General features: G+C 34.8%; 1 protein-coding gene across 4 annotated transcripts in view; it reads left to right on the top strand.

Moving 5' to 3' along the window:
* LOC142348596 (uncharacterized) overlaps positions 1-18,335 on the top strand; it is a 50,787-nt gene that overhangs the window by 12,674 nt on the left and 19,778 nt on the right. For all 4 annotated transcript variants that reach the window (XM_075399991.1, XM_075399992.1, XM_075399993.1 and 1 more), the window contains 6 exons: positions 341-464; positions 8,338-8,527; positions 8,838-8,864; positions 9,308-9,516; positions 10,267-10,384; positions 17,851-17,991. In XM_075399991.1, the coding sequence (XP_075256106.1) occupies positions 341-464; positions 8,338-8,527; positions 8,838-8,864; positions 9,308-9,516; positions 10,267-10,384; positions 17,851-17,991 (809 nt within the window). The remainder of the gene's footprint in view (positions 1-340; positions 465-8,337; positions 8,528-8,837; positions 8,865-9,307; positions 9,517-10,266; positions 10,385-17,850; positions 17,992-18,335) is intronic.

The raw sequence follows: 18,335 nt of genomic DNA on the forward strand, positions 1-18,335 counted from the left end.
AAGTTACGGCTCCTCCAAGTTATGAAAAAAGAGATTTCCATCAATTAAATATATAGACTGCAAGCTCAATTTCCATGAGATACCTTAATGGCTGCATTAATTATCCTAAAATGGCTATCATTGATGATTTTGCCCAATTATAAATTCTTACAAGCCAGGAAAGCCTTTAAATGGATCAAAGAGACGCTTTTTTCCAACCATGTGAATGTCTCCAAGTAAGATTTTTAATGTTCCTTACGTGAATTCGAGATATATTCGGGATAAAATTGCGCTTTCAACGCGAGAATTGATGTGCTCTTTGTCTCACAAGGCGGTGTAACTGTGTTTTGTGCTGTTTCAGTACGATGAGCGTCTTGGATCTGTCCGTATCTGCTACACATTGATAGACAAAGATGTGAACAAGGAGGCTGTCAACTGCACCTGTATGTCTTGGATGCCAGATGGTCGACGCATTCTAGCTGGATGTAAGGCACTCATATTATTGCTGATGAGTAATGAAAAAGATTTCAAGCTTAGTTTATTTAACTAAAAATTTAAGCTTTTTCTCCTCAAAAACAGGATAATCTGTAAAAGCCGGAAGGGCATTAAGTCACTGAGCAGCTCTTAAAGCACTACCAATCTCTGAGTATACAATTCACCGAAGCTGCTGAGAAGGCAGAAAACTATGCTGTTTTTTTGGCGGTTTGTACCAGCCTAAGCCTAGCCGATTTGAGAGCAATTCGACCGACGTTATTAGGTTATATTTTTGTTTTTGCTTGCACATTTATGCGGATTGTTCCGTAATTTCTCAATACTTTTACAAAAGCTCACTTTGCGATTTCAGAGTCTTGCAATTTGTACGCACCAATAGAATAGGTTTTAACTGAATCGATTCATCCCAACTATTTAGTTTAACACTTAATTCGCGTGTTCGAAAATGAAAATGATTTGTGGCCTTACCTATTTCAAAATTTTTCACTTCTGTTTAATAGCGCAAAGCTATAGCAAATCAAGCATTTAGTTTATTGTGGACTCGACACGTGAGTTCTAGCTATTGCTAACTAAGTTTGGCATGTGATAGGTTTTTTGTTACTTTCGATGATGTAATTATACCCGACTGACCTCAGTGTCAAAAATGGCTTCTGGTTTCACTCAATGAGGAACTTAAGGTTGTGTTTCATTCATGTTTTAAAGTCTAACTGGGTCAATTGGGTACACTTTAAATAGGCACTTAAGTTTTCGTTGGGATCTAGTTTTCAAGGAACTGGCGTGCATTTTGAAATAAAAGTCTATTGAATATTTGGAATGCGTATTTGTCATGTTTATTTTTTTAAATTATTTGTACGTCTTTTTAGTCCAGTTTTCATCGGTCCTACTTGTTGTGGCTACCTGGTTGTATGTGACTTTTTGTCTGAAAATTTTATTCTTGAGGTGCCTTCAGCTTGCTTGAGCGGTTTGACGCCTCACTTCTTGATTTTTGCGTGAGTTAATTTCATCTTATTCACAATACTAGGCAACTGGCCTGAATTAGTGACAGTTTACTACTAAAAGTTAATTACTAAAAGGCAGTGTGCCAAAATTGTTTGTTTTTGCGTTGGTCGTTGAATAATTGTCCATTATAGAAACAATGTGCCATTACAATAAATTTCAAATGAGGATGTTCTGTCTTTCTGTAGTATCAATATGGCAGTTTTCTCTGATTATTATTTTTTCGGGTCCTTGAAAGAGGGAACTGTTAGGTCTTTGTTGGAAACATCAGATTTTGGTCCAAAAGATTTCTTTTAAAATTTTAGCTCCTTGTTAACAACATGCGTTGTTAACAACTAGCAACTTATTGAATAGCGTTTTATTTGGAATCTTACGACCTGATTGATTGCGATCTCCATTTTTTTAAAATCAGATATGGTTGAAGCTGCATCAACTTTAACTGTTAATTTAACAGTTTTCAGACAAGTGGAATTTTATCTGGTATCAAATAATTTTCGTCGCATTTGTTTGTTTTTTGCTTGATGCGTGCATGTGCATATACGCTTCTTTATACATCACACGAGTATGGAGTCCTGATTTCTCTCCTTTGATTGATGGAGAACTTTTATCTCAAGTTTTTGCCATGCTGTTTTGGTTGGACGGATTACTCATCATTTTTGCAACGCGCTAACCCCAATCCGTTACCTTACGACCTGATTGATTGCGATCTCCTTTTTTTAAAATCGGATATGATTGAAGCTGCGTCAACTTTAACTGTTAATTTATTATTAGCTCGAATCGAATATCTTTACGCAGTGATTGTGTCAAAATTTTTCTCCGTCCGGTCAACATATTTTACCTCGCCAGTAAAATGTCACTGCCCTGCTCTATTTGCAGTTTTTAGCTTAAATGGTGTTTTAAGTGGTTTTTTATTTTGTAAGTATTTGTCAATATGAAAGTCTTTTACTGCAACTTTACTTCTTGAAGTAGAATTGTTTATCAGGATACACCAAAAGCAACTAAATTTATTGTACACAAGTTAATAGAAACTAATATCATTGGAATATCTAGAAAAAGCAGCCGGAATTATTCCGCAAAAAGGAGTCGACATCATAAAAAGTCAACTGGGCAATAACTTGTGTTTTTAAATTTTCTGATCTAAAATTTTGTTACTGGAGATAAATATGCCAAAGATTAAATCAGATCTAAGAAAATTTCTCTTGGTTCTTATTGTTACACACAAATTAGTTAACGATATAGAACTTTTTCTCATGGAATTAAACGAAATCAGCCGCTTGACGCTCTGAATCAATCACTTTCATGGCATGAAGTCATGGAAGAATGTACAACAATTCCTCAACAATTTGGAGGAGGCTTGTCCACGAATACCTACCGACACTGTCTAAAAAACCAAAATGGACTGAAAGCAACCGGAGTTCGCTCAAGTTCAATGATGTGGTATGGATTCTCAAAGACTTCAACCCACGTGGCCTCTGGGAAGTGTGGAAGAAGTGTTCCCTGGAAGAGATTGAGACAACAGAGTAGTTAACGTGAAAACGGCTTACTGCACCTTCGTCCGCCTTGTTGTGTTATTGTGGACTCGACACGTGAGTTCTAGCTATTGCTAACTAAGTTTGGCATGTGATAGGTTTTTTGTTACTTTCGATGATGTAATTATACCCGACTGACCTCAGTGTCAAAAATGGCTTCTGGGTCACTCAATGAGGAACTTAAGGTTGTGTTTCATTCATGTTTTAAAGTCTAACTGGGTCAATTGGGTACACTTTAAATAGGCACTTAAGTTTTCGTTGGGATCTAGTTTTCAAGGAACTGGCGTGCATTTTGAAATAAAAGTCTATTGAATATTTGGAATGCGTATTTGTCATGTTTATTTTTTTAAATTATTTGTACGTCTTTTTAGTCCAGTTTTCATCGGTCCTACTTGTTGTGGCTACCTGGTTGTATGTGACTTTTTGTCTGAAAATTTTATTCTTGAGGTGCCTTCAGCTTGCTTGAGCGGTTTGACGCCTCACTTCTTGATTTTTGCGTGAGCTAATTTCATCTTATTCACAATACTAGGCAACTGGCCTGAATTAGTGACAGTTTACTACTAAAAGTTAATTACTAAAAGGCAGTGTGCCAAAATTGTTTGTTTTTGCGTTGGTCGTTGAATAATTGTCCATTATAGAAACAATGTGCCATTACAATAAATTTCAAATGAGGATGTTCTGTCTTTCTGTAGTATCAATATGGCAGTTTTCTCTGATTATTATTTTTTCGGGTCCTTGAAAGAGGGAACTGTTAGGTCTTTGTTGGAAACATCAGATTTTGGTCCAAAAGATTTCTTTTAAAATTTTAGCTCCTTGTTAACAACATGCGTTGTTAACAACTAGCAACTTATTGAATGGCGTTTTATTTGGAATCTTACGACCTGATTGATTGCGATCTCCATTTTTTTAAAATCAGATATGGTTGAAGCTGCATCAACTTTAACTGTTAATTTAACAGTTTTCAGACAAGTGGAATTTTATCTGGTATCAAATAATTTTCGTCGCATTTGTTTGTTTTTTGCTTGATGCGTGCATGTGCATATACGCTTCTTTATACATCACACGAGTATGGAGTCCTGATTTCTCTCCTTTGATTGATGGAGAACTTTTATCTCAAGTTTTTGCCATGCTGTTTTGGTTGGACGGATTACTCATCATTTTTGCAACGCGCTAACCCCAATCCGTTACCTTACGACCTGATTGATTGCGATCTCCTTTTTTTAAAATCGGATATGATTGAAGCTGCGTCAACTTTAACTGTTAATTTATTATTAGCTAGAATCGAATATCTTTACGCAGTGATTGTGTCAAAATATTTCTCCGTCCGGTCAACATATTTTACCTCGCCAGTAAAATGTCACTGCCCTGCTCTATTTGCAGTTTTTAGCTTAAATGGTGTTTTAAGTGCTTTTTTATTTTGTAAGTATTTGTCAATATGAAAGTCTTTTACTGCAACTTTACTTCTTGAAGTAGAATTGTTTATCAGGATACACCAAAAGCAACTAAATTTATTGTACACAAGTTAATAGAAACTAATATCATTGGAATATCTAGAAAAAGCAGCCGGAATTATTCCGCAAAAAGGAGTCGACATCATAAAAAGTCAACTGGGCAATAACTTGTGTTTTTAAATTTTCTGATCTAAAATTTTGTTACTGGAGATAAATATGCCAAAGATTAAATCAGATCTAAGAAAATTTCTCTTGGTTCTTATTGTTACACACAAATTAGTTAACGATATAGAACTTTTTCTCATGGAATTAAACGAAATCAGCCGCTTGACGCTCTGAATCAATCACTTTCATGGCATGAAGTCATGGAAGAATGTACAACAATTCCTCAACAATTTGGAGGAGGCTTGTCCACGAATACCTACCGACACTGTCTAAAAAACCAAAATGGACTGAAAGCAACCGGAGTTCGCTCAAGTTCAATGATGTGGTATGGATTCTCAAAGACTTCAACCCACGTGGCCTCTGGGAAGTGTGGAAGAAGTGTTCCCTGGAAGAGATTGAGACAACAGAGTAGTTAACGTGAAAACGGCTTACGGCACCTTCGTCCGCCTTGTCTCTGGTCTCGCACGTGTTTTTTCTGATTAGCTATCTTTTTGCATAGACCATTTTGCGGTTCGGTTTTAGGCAAAGGGGGTTGCATAGTTTTATTTGGTTTATTTTGGTTTTCTTGGTTCTAACTGGAATTGGAAAAAATATTTGGTGGATTTATTCTTATTTTATCCTCTTGTTCTTGTTTCCCACGTCGAGAATGTTGCAGATGCAACTTTCAGATAGCTAAATAAGGAAGTTACAGATGATTTGACGCAAAAAAACTTGACTTTATGAAAATTTGAGTTTCAATCCTAGAAAAATGTTTTCATTACATTTTAATGGTGACCATTAATATGTAATAAAAACAAATTGCTAGAATTGAAAGTCAATTTTCAATACTTTGGTTTCCATGTTTTGGTAATTATACGCTAGCATCGTGGGACATAAAGTCAAGTTTTTTGCGCAAATCATCTGTAACTTCTTTATTAATATGTAATGAAAACACATTTCTAGAATTGAAAGTCAATTTTCAAGATTTTTGGTTTCCATGTTTTGGCAACTATGCGCTAGCATCGTGGGACATAAAGCCAGGCTTTTTGCAGCAAATCATCTTTAACGTCTTTATTTAGCTATCTTGAAGTTGCATTCGCAAAATGCTGCACGGTGGCAACAGGAACAAGAGGGTAAAATAAGAATAAATCCACCAAATTAATATTGTTTCCAACTCCACTTAGACTCTTTAAACCCAATGAAATTGAACAAAATTATATTTAACCCCCTTTGCTTAAAACCGGAGCGACAATATCGGTAGGTATTCGCGGACAAGTCTTCAATTTTGGTTGAGGAATTTTTGTACATTCTTCCAAGACTTCATGCTGGCTGGCTTGGTTGATGGGAAGACACCGGGTGGAAGGGAGTTGAGCAGACGCTGGAGCAGAAAATGGTTCAGTGTCAACGGTTCATCGTTTTTTAAGGCGTCTGACACATTTGTAAGGGGTCTGGAGATCATCATAGCCTCAGTTTCGACCATGATCGTGTGGGATACATCAAAATTGAACCTTTTTGACCCTAGAATGATCAGGAGTGTGCGCTTGACGCTCTGAGTCAATCTCTCCCAAGCACCGCCAAAATGAGGGCCATGTGGTGAGTCGAAGTGCCATTTCGTGCTCTGTGCTGCTATAGTTCCTTGTGATTTTTGCCTTTGTTAAGGTCTTTCAGACACTTTTCGAGTTCATCGTTAGCACCAACGAACGTCTTACCGTTGTCACTGTACAAACCGACGTGTTGGCATCTGCGCGAAGTGAAGCGGCGGTAAGTGTTTAAAAATGTGTCAGTATTTAGATCTGGGCATGTTTCCAGATGCAAAGCTCGCGTTACCAGACAGGTGAAAATGAGGCTGTAGTGTTTCTGGAGGCTATCCTTTTCGTCTTTAATATAAAAGGGCCAAAGAAGTCCACACCGCAGTTGGCAAAAGAAAACAGTTTGTTTTCTTATTTCTGATGCTGCTGTGATATCGATGGAAATAGCTTTCTGCTTTCTTCAAAACTTATTCAAAAGAGTTGTTTAATGGTTTATTTGGCAATTCAAATGAATATGTAGTCAGAAAATTAAAATGTGTTTTTTGTCTGTTTTCAAAAAATTTTGTCTGAAATTTCTTAATTTTATGATACTGATGTGATATATCGATGGAAGTAGCTTTCTGTTTAGTTTCAAACCGATTCAAAAGAGTAGTTTAATGGTTTATTCGGCAATTCAAATGATTATGTCAGAAAATTAAAATGTGTTTTTTGAATTTTCTTATTTGAAAAAATGTTTCCTGACATTTCTTGTTTTTGAGATCCCAGAATGATATATCGGCTAAAGTGGCTTTCTGTTTACTTCAAAATTAATTCAAAAGAGTGGTTTGATGTTTTATCTCGTAATCCAATTGGATATGTAGTCAGAAAATCAAAATAGGTTTTTTGAGTTTTCTGATTTCAAAACAAATTTTCTGACGTATCTTCTTTGAGATTCCAGATTGACATATCGGCTGAAGTGGCTTTCTGTTTGCTTCAAGTCCAATTCAAAAGAATGGTTTGAGTGTTTATTCCGCAATTCAAATGGACATGTAGTCAGAAAATCAAAATTGATTTTTCGAATTTTCTGATATCAACAAAGTTTGACATTTTTTGTGTTTGAGATCCCAGGATGATATATCGGCTGATTTGGCTTTGTGTTTATTTGAAAAACAATTCAGAAGAGTGGTTTAATGGTTTGTTCCGCATTTCAAATGGATATGTAATCCGAAATTCAAAGTAGGTTTTTTGATTTTTCTGATTTAAGGACCATTTCTGTTTTTTTTTTCGAAAATTTTTGTTTAAAAGTTAGAAAATTGCCTTTAATTGCTATTAAAATAATAAAACTAGTCAAGGTTATCAATCGAGGTGTTATAGTAAGAAAAAAAGTTTTTGGGGTACAAATTTCTAGTTTTTGGAGGCTTTTTGTCGAAAAAAAGTAGACTTTTGGATGGATCTAACCGGGGAACAGGACGTCAGAGGTAACGTCTGAGACCTCGGGCGGACTTCTGCTGGTGACGTCTGAAACCAGTAAAAAAACTAGATCCTCTTGTTGAGGTGACGTCTGAAACCCAATTCCCAAAAAAAAACGTCTTTGGTGACTGGTGACCTCTGATTCCAGTAAAATTCCAGATCCAATACAGGAGATCATCATCTGCTGTTGTCACGACCAAGTAATCGTTGACGTCTGTAAGTGTAACATCAGAGGGTTGCTTGAATGTCGGGTAGTTACCAGTAATATGTAATGAAAACATATTTTTAGAATTGAAAGTCAAATTTTGGTTTCCATGTTTTGGTAACTATATGCTAGCATCGTGGGACATAAAGTCAAGTTTTTTGTTGCAAATCATCTTTAATTTCCTTATTTAGCTGTCTTGAAGTTGCATCCGCAACACACAAACTTATTAACGATATAAAACTTTTCTCATAGAATTAAACGAAGTCAGCCGAATCGGCTGCCTAAACGTACCTAATTGAGATATTGAGAAAAAATTACAAACATGAGTTTCTTACAGCGATTTTCACCTCCTGTAATAATTCCACAAAATTATTGATTAAAAATTCCAACACTCCTCTTTTGGCCTTGAAAAACTAACGCATGTTAAGCGTAACGCTGTGCATTTGTAAATCTCTGTGCAATCTGTGCAAGTTAAGATGCCTGGTGCTATGTCATATTTTGACCTAGATAAATTCATAAACATACTGTTGAATACGTTGAGTTTGGCCAGTTCGAATGTTTAGATACAAACGGGTTTCTTAAACTCTGGCACGTCACTTCAAAGACATCCCTTGTGACTCGCAATGAGAACAATTTCTCCTACACATTCCATGCCACTGACCCGAACAACCTTGTAAATGAAGTGTTCACTGATCGGACTAAGGCTGGCGTCTCGACATCAGGAAGCAATAGAGGTCGAGGCGAAAGCCAAAGGTTAGATGTATCGTTCGTCTTTCCTTGAGTGTTGAGCATTAAAACTTACACAGTCATAAAAATGAGAAGACCATTATTAACCGAAATATTTTTGGAATTATTAATAGTTTGAAAGTCTTTCAATAAATTAAATGCTATCAGTTCACGACTTTAAGAAAGTAACAGAATGCATTGAGCTAATGCACATTAAGGAAGGAACGCTGTGTAGAAAGAACTTTTTTGTTTTTTTTTTTGCAATGGAAGTAATTGTTTGCGTCGATCGGGCATTTACAGAGCTTTCTATCTTTAAATATGTTCTTTGTTGTTTCAGACAAATACACTGCCTTGCTTACTCCAAGTAAGTCTTGTTAATTCAAATGCACAAACGTTCTACATTTTAGTGAGAATTGATCTTCTAATATCATTGAGTTGCGAAAGAAATGTATAGCTATGTAGGATTGCAGTAACATAATGACTGTTGCCAAGGAGAATAAATCCGGGTATTCTGACAGAGTGGCTCATGATTTCGCATGTAATCAAACAACCATTAAAAGAATTGATAAATATCCATTGGGTTAAGATCCAAAATTTTCTCAATAGTTTTTTAGCCTAAACCACCGTACTGCAGGAGCATCATTTTAAAACATTTTTGGGAATCATAAATCAAACCTTAGTAAGATTAGTTCATCCAATGCTAATTTGATAGCTCATTATTTACTGCTTTGACTTTGTATTTCGAACGGATGCTGCTCTTGAACCTTTTGGAGCAAAACAGTGTATTTTTTAATGATTATTTTATAGACCAGTTACTATGGACCTGGCAAAGTGGTTAAGTCCTTCCACATCCGATGACGAAAACAGGAAAAGGGCGAAGAGGCAACCTCCTGTCATTTCGGTAGTAGTGTCCGCTACTCAAGAGACCAAAGATGAATCTAATACGCCAGCGAAAGAGTCAGATATAGCTGAACAGGAAGACTACACCAAACAAGTTACAATAGCTGTCACAGGAGGTTTGTTTGTGATCTTGATATTGTAGAAATTGAAATGAATCAAATGAAAAAGCAGCTGAATTCCCTAAAACATATTAGGTATTTAAGAACACAGTAATAGTGAGTGTATGGAATATATACTGTACTGCATTGGAGAAAAAGTTATAATAATAATAGTGATCCCACACATTCAAGCAATCTAATATATATATTCTAATATCTTTCCACGAACGTTGTTGAACATCTTAATCCCACACTTCGTACAACATAAAAGATGGAACTAGCTTTTGCAACGTCATTGTTATCATTTCAAAGGTGTAAATATATTTAATTGCTCTCAAACGAAATTTGGAGCGATTATGTTAGCCATGCGGTCTTTTTTATACGATTTTTCGCTTGACCGGTTTTTCGTCTGGCCCATTTGACTTTTGCCTCAAAAACGGGATAAACAGGTACATCCCATGAGGGCCTTAAAAGGCTGCACAGCTCTCTTAGAGCCTTACTAGTTTTGAATTATGCGATTCACCGAAACTGTTTTGAGGAGACAATTTCATGGTGTGAAGGGCGGTTCCTAATCTTAAAAGTTTCACTCTACGCAATCACCTCCCTCCTCCTCTCCTCACCTCAATTGCCGGTCGCTTGAGTGCAATTCGCTCGACGTTAGTCGGTTATGTAACATTTTCTCACGGTTTCCACTGACATGTGGAAATAGGCCCAGGCCATATTTAACTCATCCTTATTGGCTGTAAACTCTGGTTCAATTGTGCCTAGGCTCTGATGGAGTAGCTCTGGTGTGGCTGTTGTACGAACCCAAAGGTATCAACAAACCGACAACAACCGGAAAGTTCATCGGAAGACAGCTCTTTCTCAACTGTGCCTGTGTTCATAAGTTAGTACTCGTTAAATAAATAATTTCTTGACTGTTTCTGACATCTGTTTAATTACTGCGCCATCTACTAGGCCGGTTATTAATAAGCGCTCGCCTCGAATTTGAAATGCATGGTTATAGTTTTCTGGTTTTGTGAATGGAATTGTGACATCGTGATTTGTTTTTTGAAACTCGAAGCGTCTTTACGGTAATTTTTTTTATTTCGGTGGAGCTAAGAAATAACTGAAAATTGAAGTGGAGTAAAGTGGGAAATAGCTGGTCTGATGAGCGAAGTCGAGGAACGCAGAGAGTGTTTATCTTGTTCTTTTTCTATAGAGCAATTATAAGGCGCAAGCAAATTTTCACAAAACGGAAAGGTATTTTTTGCTCACATGGGTTTTTTCAAAGCAGTCTTATATTTCAACTCAAATTCTTTTCAGCTCAATTGTTTTTTTCCTGCGTACTCTATTGAATGATAGGGCGTAGTGTAGACGTTTTGATTGCTCTGGAACGAAGTTTAAAGCAATTATTGTTGTCATATCTGTCTTATGCAAAATATTTGCTTGACCTGTAGATTTTTTTAGTTAATTTTTTTTCTCTCTAGACTTTTTTTTATTTGCAGGATCTAAATTGATCTCTGTCATTTATTTAAGCATATGAAACTCAAGTGGCGTCAGTTTACTACTAGATTCAAATGAAAAACGCACCGAGTCCCTCATCTGTCCACTCGTTTTGCAATTTTTGAGCGAATCGCCTGTAAATCGGTATTTGAAAAACATCTTAATATCCAAAGGTCAGAGACCAAATATTTTCTCTCGAAGCAAAAAAATAGGAGGGTCACCGGTATTCTCTAGGAAAACATGTAGAAAACTGAACATTTTGCCCCCTTTTTATAGCTGCGAAGCTGTTAGCTGAGCGTAGCTATATTGCGGTGCTCTTGGTTTTTTTACGACTCGAAGAGGAGTATTGGTTTTCTTAAGGTTTTTTTTTTTTACCGGAAGTACTATTCGTTCAGACGATGTTTTGACCTAAAAGCGAAAGCGAGTAAAATTGCAGTGTGAACTAATTTTTTCTGAGCGAGAGAAGTTTTTTGATCATGCGCTGCGTTTAGTGAATGACTTTTTGACTTTGAAAAGTAGTTTTTGACTGAATGGCACATATAGATAACCGTTTTTAGCCGTTTTTTCGTCTAAGTGGCCTATTTTTTTTGCTTGTAATTTGGTTTTTTGTAGAAATCATTTTTATTCGATGCTATATTGAAATGTAAACCTTGGAAATTAATAGCACAGTGTTTTGCAGAGCCCGAAAACGCGTTTCAAATTCAAAATTGGCATAAATTTCTTGATTTTTTAATTAATTTTTGGCTTTTTTCCTATTATTTTCTTCATTTTTGGATCTTTTAGACGTCTTTTTGTCAAAAATCAGTCAATCTGACAACTTCCCGTTGACAATTCATATACTCGATGCCTCTTTTTATCTCGATGTAATTTTGTTTTATAAAATTGTACATATGCTAATCCGATTTTGGTAGTTTTTTTCCTATTTTTCTCAGTTTTTTGTCTCTATTTTGGTTTTAATTACTAGCAATATTCTTTTTGTGCAACATGAGGGGCTTTAATTTCGTTTCGATAAAAACGTCAATAATTTTTTAGCGTTAAATTTTTGAAAAACAGTTAATTTTTTTTTATAAATGCAGTCCTAAAAATTTTTTGACATTTTTTTGCAAAATGTTTCAATGTTTCGTATGTTTGATTTCTGCTTTTTCTTTTTTTTATCTGTTCAGGAGGATAGATTTTTGTCTCGGATGTATCGTTGTATTTTCTATGTCTTTAATGCTGAAAAATGAAATGGTGTTAGTTTTTCTTGTTTTTTTAAATTTGATTTTTGAACTTTCAAAACTTTTAAACTTTGATTTGAACTTTCAAAAATCAAGAATTAGTGTTTGTTACGGTGCTCCTTACATTGTGTCCATATTGTTCACATTCTAGCTCGTATCTTTCTAGCTCTGTCCTGGCACCTACATTTATACCGGTTTTGTTGATTTTTTCAGTTATTAACAAATTGAATGATTTCGGCTTTCTTAGATTTTCGTCATTTCTTTGGGTTGCAATTGATTTCGTTCAACATAAAGCAGTACTAAGAGTTTACTAGAAAGCCTTTTCATTTCCAGAATTGCTACTTATTACTTTTTTTGTATTTTTTCCGACCTTGGTATTGTTCGTAAACATTTTTTTTGCCTTTAAATATTACTCGGTTGCTTTTCTATGATTATTTTAATTTTTGAGTTAATTTGAAATCATTTTGTCTAGCATATATAGAAGAAGAAAAAATATATGTTGTGTTTGTCTCAATTGCAGTGATGAGAAATCTAACTGTAGTAGTTTTCTGATTCTTAACTTTGAGCATTATTTTTTGGAAAATTTAATTTAGTTTCTAAGTTATTTTTATCTGCCGTTTGCTTTAGCGATCTTTTTGAGATTAGCATCATGAATTTTTTGAGGGCAGTTGATAGCCCTGTCAGTTGTTTGAGACTATCAGTGTTTTGACTATCCTAATTATTTTGCACTTATCCTTACCAAACGTTTTCAATAATAAATAATTTGTGGCATTTTGTTTCTCTTGGTGACAGTGGTTTAAATTTCACCAATTTTTAGATCAGACTGGGGGGCAATAAGTTCATGGTTTATTAAAAAGGGTAATGGTTTAAGCTGCAATTAGGGTTTTTGTCATGTTTTTACGCTTCGAGTCGCTTCCGGAATTCTTCCGGCTATGTTTTTGTTTCGTCGTCTGACGCTCTTTTTTCGTTTTACATTTGTTCACACAGCAAAGCTGAAAAAGTCAAATTTTCTGAATGACTTCTTCCTCTCACTAACGGCATTTGCGCGCGTGACGTCATTTCTCACTCGCTTTAGCGAATGTTTTTAGGTTATTTGCGTGATTAAATTTTGATCAAACGTGACTTACCTCACTCAATAAAATGACTTTTGCACTTTAAAACTCAAGTTTAATTTGAATTTGTTTAAGGTCAAAGGAACTGATTTGTGCAGCAAAGGTCCCCAATAAGAGGCCTCTGTGGGTTGAATTTTAGCAAGCTTTATTAATTTATCGCTGAATGTTTTTTAGCCTAGTTTTTTGAGCGGCGTCGATTTTTTTTTCAATTTAGATCTGTATCTGTTTCTATCTCTATTATATGGCACGCAGATCTATTCTTTCGCTGCTATTCCGGCAACCTGCCGGCTATCATAGCTGCGAAGCTGTAAGCTGAGCGTAGCTATATTGCGGTGCTCTTGGTTTTTTTTGTTTCGTCGTCTGACGCTCTTTTTTCGTTTTACATTTGTTCACACAGCAAAGCTAAAAAAGTCAAATTTTCCGAATGACTTCTTCCTCTCACTAACGGCATTTGCGCGCGTGACGTCGTTTCTCACTCGCTTTAGCGAATGTTTTTAGGTTATTTGCGTGATTAAATTTTGATCAAACGTGACTTACCTCACTCAATAAAATGACTTTTGCACTTTAAAACTTAAGTTTAATTTGAATTTGTTTAAGGTCAAAGGAACTGATATGTGCAGCAAAGGTCCCCAATAAGAGGCTTCTGTGGGTTGAATTTTAGCAAGCTTTATTAATTTATCGCTGAATGTTTTTCAGCCTAGTTTTTTGAGCGGCGTCGATTTTTTTTTTTCAATTTAGATCTGTATCTGTTTCTATCTCTATTATATGGCACGCAGATCTATTCTTTCGCAGCTATTCCGGCAACCTGCCGGCTATGTTAGATAAGTTAGATCAAATTGTAAAAGAGGGAGGAAGCTACCCACGCTAGCAAGTAATCCAAAAGATTCAGTGAAGCAAAAAATTTTAATTTTTATAGTTTTTAAAATACACTGGTATAGAAAATATCATAAAAAATCTTTTGGAAATTTATCTCCCTATGCTCCCCGTAATATCACAACGAATCAAGATATTACAAATCAAGATTGTCACAGCGTACCAAAGCAATTTATAACTTTAAAAAATTCAAATTCTGGATCATTCATTTCTAAAGGAATTTTCTAATTGTCTCTGCGTAATTATAATATCTGATGTACTCACTGTTCAAAAACTTTGGCTGTCTCCGAGTTAGAAAAAATAGAAAACAACAAAGCTGAAATTGATATCAATTTGTTCTCTTATATTGAAAATTTAAGATGGTTTTGTTTCGAAAAGAAACATCAGAATTTGCTCTAATGGGCATTGCAAATAGCTTGGATTTTTTCAAGATTTCTATTTAAGTCACCTTAAAAGTCAGTATGTTTAAACACAATATAATTTACTGGTGATACTCGAATCCTGAAAAATTACAGCCGACGAACAGTTCGATAAGAGACGAATTTGCCCGCTTTTCGTTTTACGATTTTTCCTACTAACGCGAGATCACGCTCGCTGCAAATCACTTTTGCTCCTTTGTGGCATTTGTCGACTCAGTTGTGTGCTAAAATGTTATTTTTCATTCTTACTGGAGTAGTTTTTAAATTGACCCCCCGCCCACCCGTCATTTGAGATCGATTCTTCAAACATTAATCCGGTATTGTTTATCTTTAACAAGTTGTTAATTGCTCTCAAACGAAGTTTGTAGCAATTATATTAGTCCTGTCGGTCTTTTTTATGCGATTTTTTGCTTGACCGATTTTTCAGCTGACACATTTGACTTTTCGTCCTCAAAAATGGGTAGCCCAGCGGGCATTAAGTGCTCTTAGAGCCTTTCAGCTCAATAGTCTTCAAGTATGCGATTCACAGAATATGTTTTGGAGACATACTTATTGTGCGAAGGGCGATACTTAGAGATTGACTGCCCCCCACTGTTGCCGCCGACATTATTATTCCGACCCCTCTTGAGATTTTTTTTGAAATTCTTCAAGAAAGGGTTGTTGATTTTTTTTCAAAGACAAAAAATATTGTCGGCTATTTTTATTTAATTTTGTCAAAACTTCTGGCTAAATATTTCACAAAATTCAGACTTTTTCATCAAAAACAACACGAAATAATTTTCTTTCGTTTACTTTGATTCAATTCGCAGGAAATGAAAACCAAAACACCAATAACAAAAAATATTTGTAGACTCAAAAGACCTATTTCTATTTCATCTTCCTTTGCGTGAGCGCTGTAATAAAAACTTTGCCGATTCTGCTAACTTTATTCGTTGATTATCAAAAACGCAGCATTTATTTTTGATTTTTTAACTAACAAAATATCTATAGCTATGACATTTGAAAATTAATTGCTCTTAATGGACAAACAACATTAGCAGGGTTTGTTTTGGAGCAATCTTGGACTGTAACAATCCAAAAATAATTCGGATTGTAATCAGTCGGTCTTTTTTATCAAAAAATTTCGATCTTTTTAATTTTAATTAAATAAGAGACTATTTCAAATCGAAGCTCACTAGTGATAGGTCCAATTGGATTCCTAATTAGCTCCAAATTATTTTATTTAGTTGATTGCTTGAAAACTTATGGTCGTTTTGCCTTTTAAAAACATTTGATTTTTAAATAAAAAACCTCTTATTGAACTTTGCCTCCAATTTTCTTTTAATTTTGTCATTTTGTAGCTTAGTGTCAGCAATTAAAGAATGCTTCTCTTTTCTACTGAATTCAATTTCATTCTTTATTGCGGTTTTACGCCTTAAGTTATGGTTTTCCGGCTTTGATATTACTAGATTTCACATTTTTTTTGTTTTTAGGTATTTGTCAATTTTTCATGTTTTCTAGATTTGTCACTTTATCACGTAATTGACAGTTCATATATCACTTTATTGGCATTCAAAATAAATTGAAATTGATAATATTAAAATTTAAATTCTTAAAGATTTAGATTACGGCTTCGACACTACTTTCTCGAAGAATTTAATTGAGTTTTTTAACTTTGCATTTCATTGTTGTTTTTACTATGTCTTTTTAGTCGTATGAAGTATCCTGAACAATGAGCCGGTTTCATTGGCTTTTCATAGAAGAAAAGATGAGCAGAGAATGTGGCATTAGAAGATAGCTGATGACTTTCACGACTTTGAAAGCAATTGTTTTTCAAAACAAAAAACACTTTAAATTCGCAATTTTGTTCCTTTTTTGTTTTTTTGTTACCTAGTTTAGTTAGTTACCAGCCAAATATGACATTATTATTGCCAGAGGAGGGTGTCAAAATGGAATCGGTGTCACAAAATTTAATGTTTTAAAGAATTCGTTATTAATTCACTGGCTTCGACATGGGTTTTTCACAAAAAAATTAAATTAATTTTTGCTTTTTATCATTTTTGACGTTATTTTGTAGACGTAAGACATATTGTGGATAGTTGCAGGTCTCAAGGACTTTCTTTGGATAAATAAACGAACCTAATTAATTTTTTCATTTTGTAAATAATGGCTTTCACGTCTTTGGAAGTAATTTTTTTTGAAATAAAAACAAGTATTACTTAGTTTTGCCTTTCTTTTTTGTCTACTTGTTACCTAGTTGCATTAATGAGAGGTCGCATAATGCATTATCGGTGTTCGAAGAACGTGCAATTGAACATATTTGATGGCCAAAGTATGGCTTTACGGCTTCGAAAGTGTTTTCTGGCAAGTTAAAATTGATTTTTTGTTTGTTTTTTTTTGTTTTTTTTTCAACCACATAAAAAATGAATGCCGACAGTTCTTAATTCTTTTTATTGAAGCAATTGTAAACCAAAGGGATATTTAAGTTGATTTGTAATGGTTTTTTTTTACTTTGAATTAATTGTTTCTTTAAAAATATAATGGAATTTTTCAATTTTACTGTTTTTAGTCTTTATTGTCTTATTGTTACCAAGCCTTATTATGGACTCGTCCCATTTATTTTCTGTGGAATAACAAGTTATTTTGTTTATTTTCAGTTTTTTATCTGACGCTATTTTGACTTTGTTATTGTTTTGTTTTTTAAAACGGACATAAAGTTTTTTATGTAATTAATGTTTGTTGTTGTTTTTTGATTTTGCTGTTCGTCTTGACTCGCTTTCTTAATATTGGCATATCTCATCAATCTAATGCATCATTTTTTTTACTCCACTGAGTGATTTGCTTTGGAGGCTATCTTTTCGTTCATACACCAATTTTTTCTGAAAATTACTTGAATTTTTGGGGTTTTTCTACCTGTTCATTTGGTAGACAGTTATGCCAAAATTGTGGATGATAGGGGGCGGAACCTCTCGCACATTACCGAGCCTCCTTGTGTTTGTTTTAGGCTGATAGTATCCAAGAAGCAATTTCAACAGAATATTGATCCGACAATGAAGTGCACCCTAACAGTCTATTTACTAAATCAGATATCGAATGAAAGCTGCGGGAATCTTTAACTGTATTTAGCTGTTTACTTCATTCTCGTTCATAACGTTACAGATGGAATTCTGGTTTTTTTCTTGCCATTACTGTGCATGAGAGTGATTTTTAATTGAGGCATTTTGAGATAGTTTTTCATGATATGTGCTGATTGTTTTTGTGTGCTAGGGGGTCAAAGAACACAATGGATGGACACATGATGAACATCTTTGCCATTCAGTTCAGCCTCAAAGAGCCATCTCACTTCTTCACATCTGGATGGGACAGTGTCCTCTTCAAGTGGGATGCAATCAGTGGAGAAAGACTATTGTTAGTTTTTTTCTAGTTTCACTGTGCCGTTAGCACTTGATTGAATGGTTTTGGTATAATGTATGAATGTCTTTCTCACTGTAACTTATAATTTTTTACAGAGACTAAAATATTAATACTAGTATCTGTCAATTATTTGGATATGGGATAGCGTTGAAATTATCTGATGGAAATTGTATTTGATCAAATCTTCTTCCCTTAGTAAGGGAGGTACTATGTGTTCAAATGTCTGCTTTGTTTAGTCAAACGGACCTTTTCCGTTTGTGCCCCCGAAGCTTAGTGGGTGTATATTATTTGCGCCCTCAGACGCACGTGCCATATTTTTACATAATGGTCTGCTATGT

Source organism: Convolutriloba macropyga, chromosome 10 (genome assembly GCF_964194025.1).
Source record: "Convolutriloba macropyga chromosome 10, txConMacr16.3, whole genome shotgun sequence".
NCBI lineage: Eukaryota > Metazoa > Xenacoelomorpha > Acoela > Convolutidae > Convolutriloba > Convolutriloba macropyga.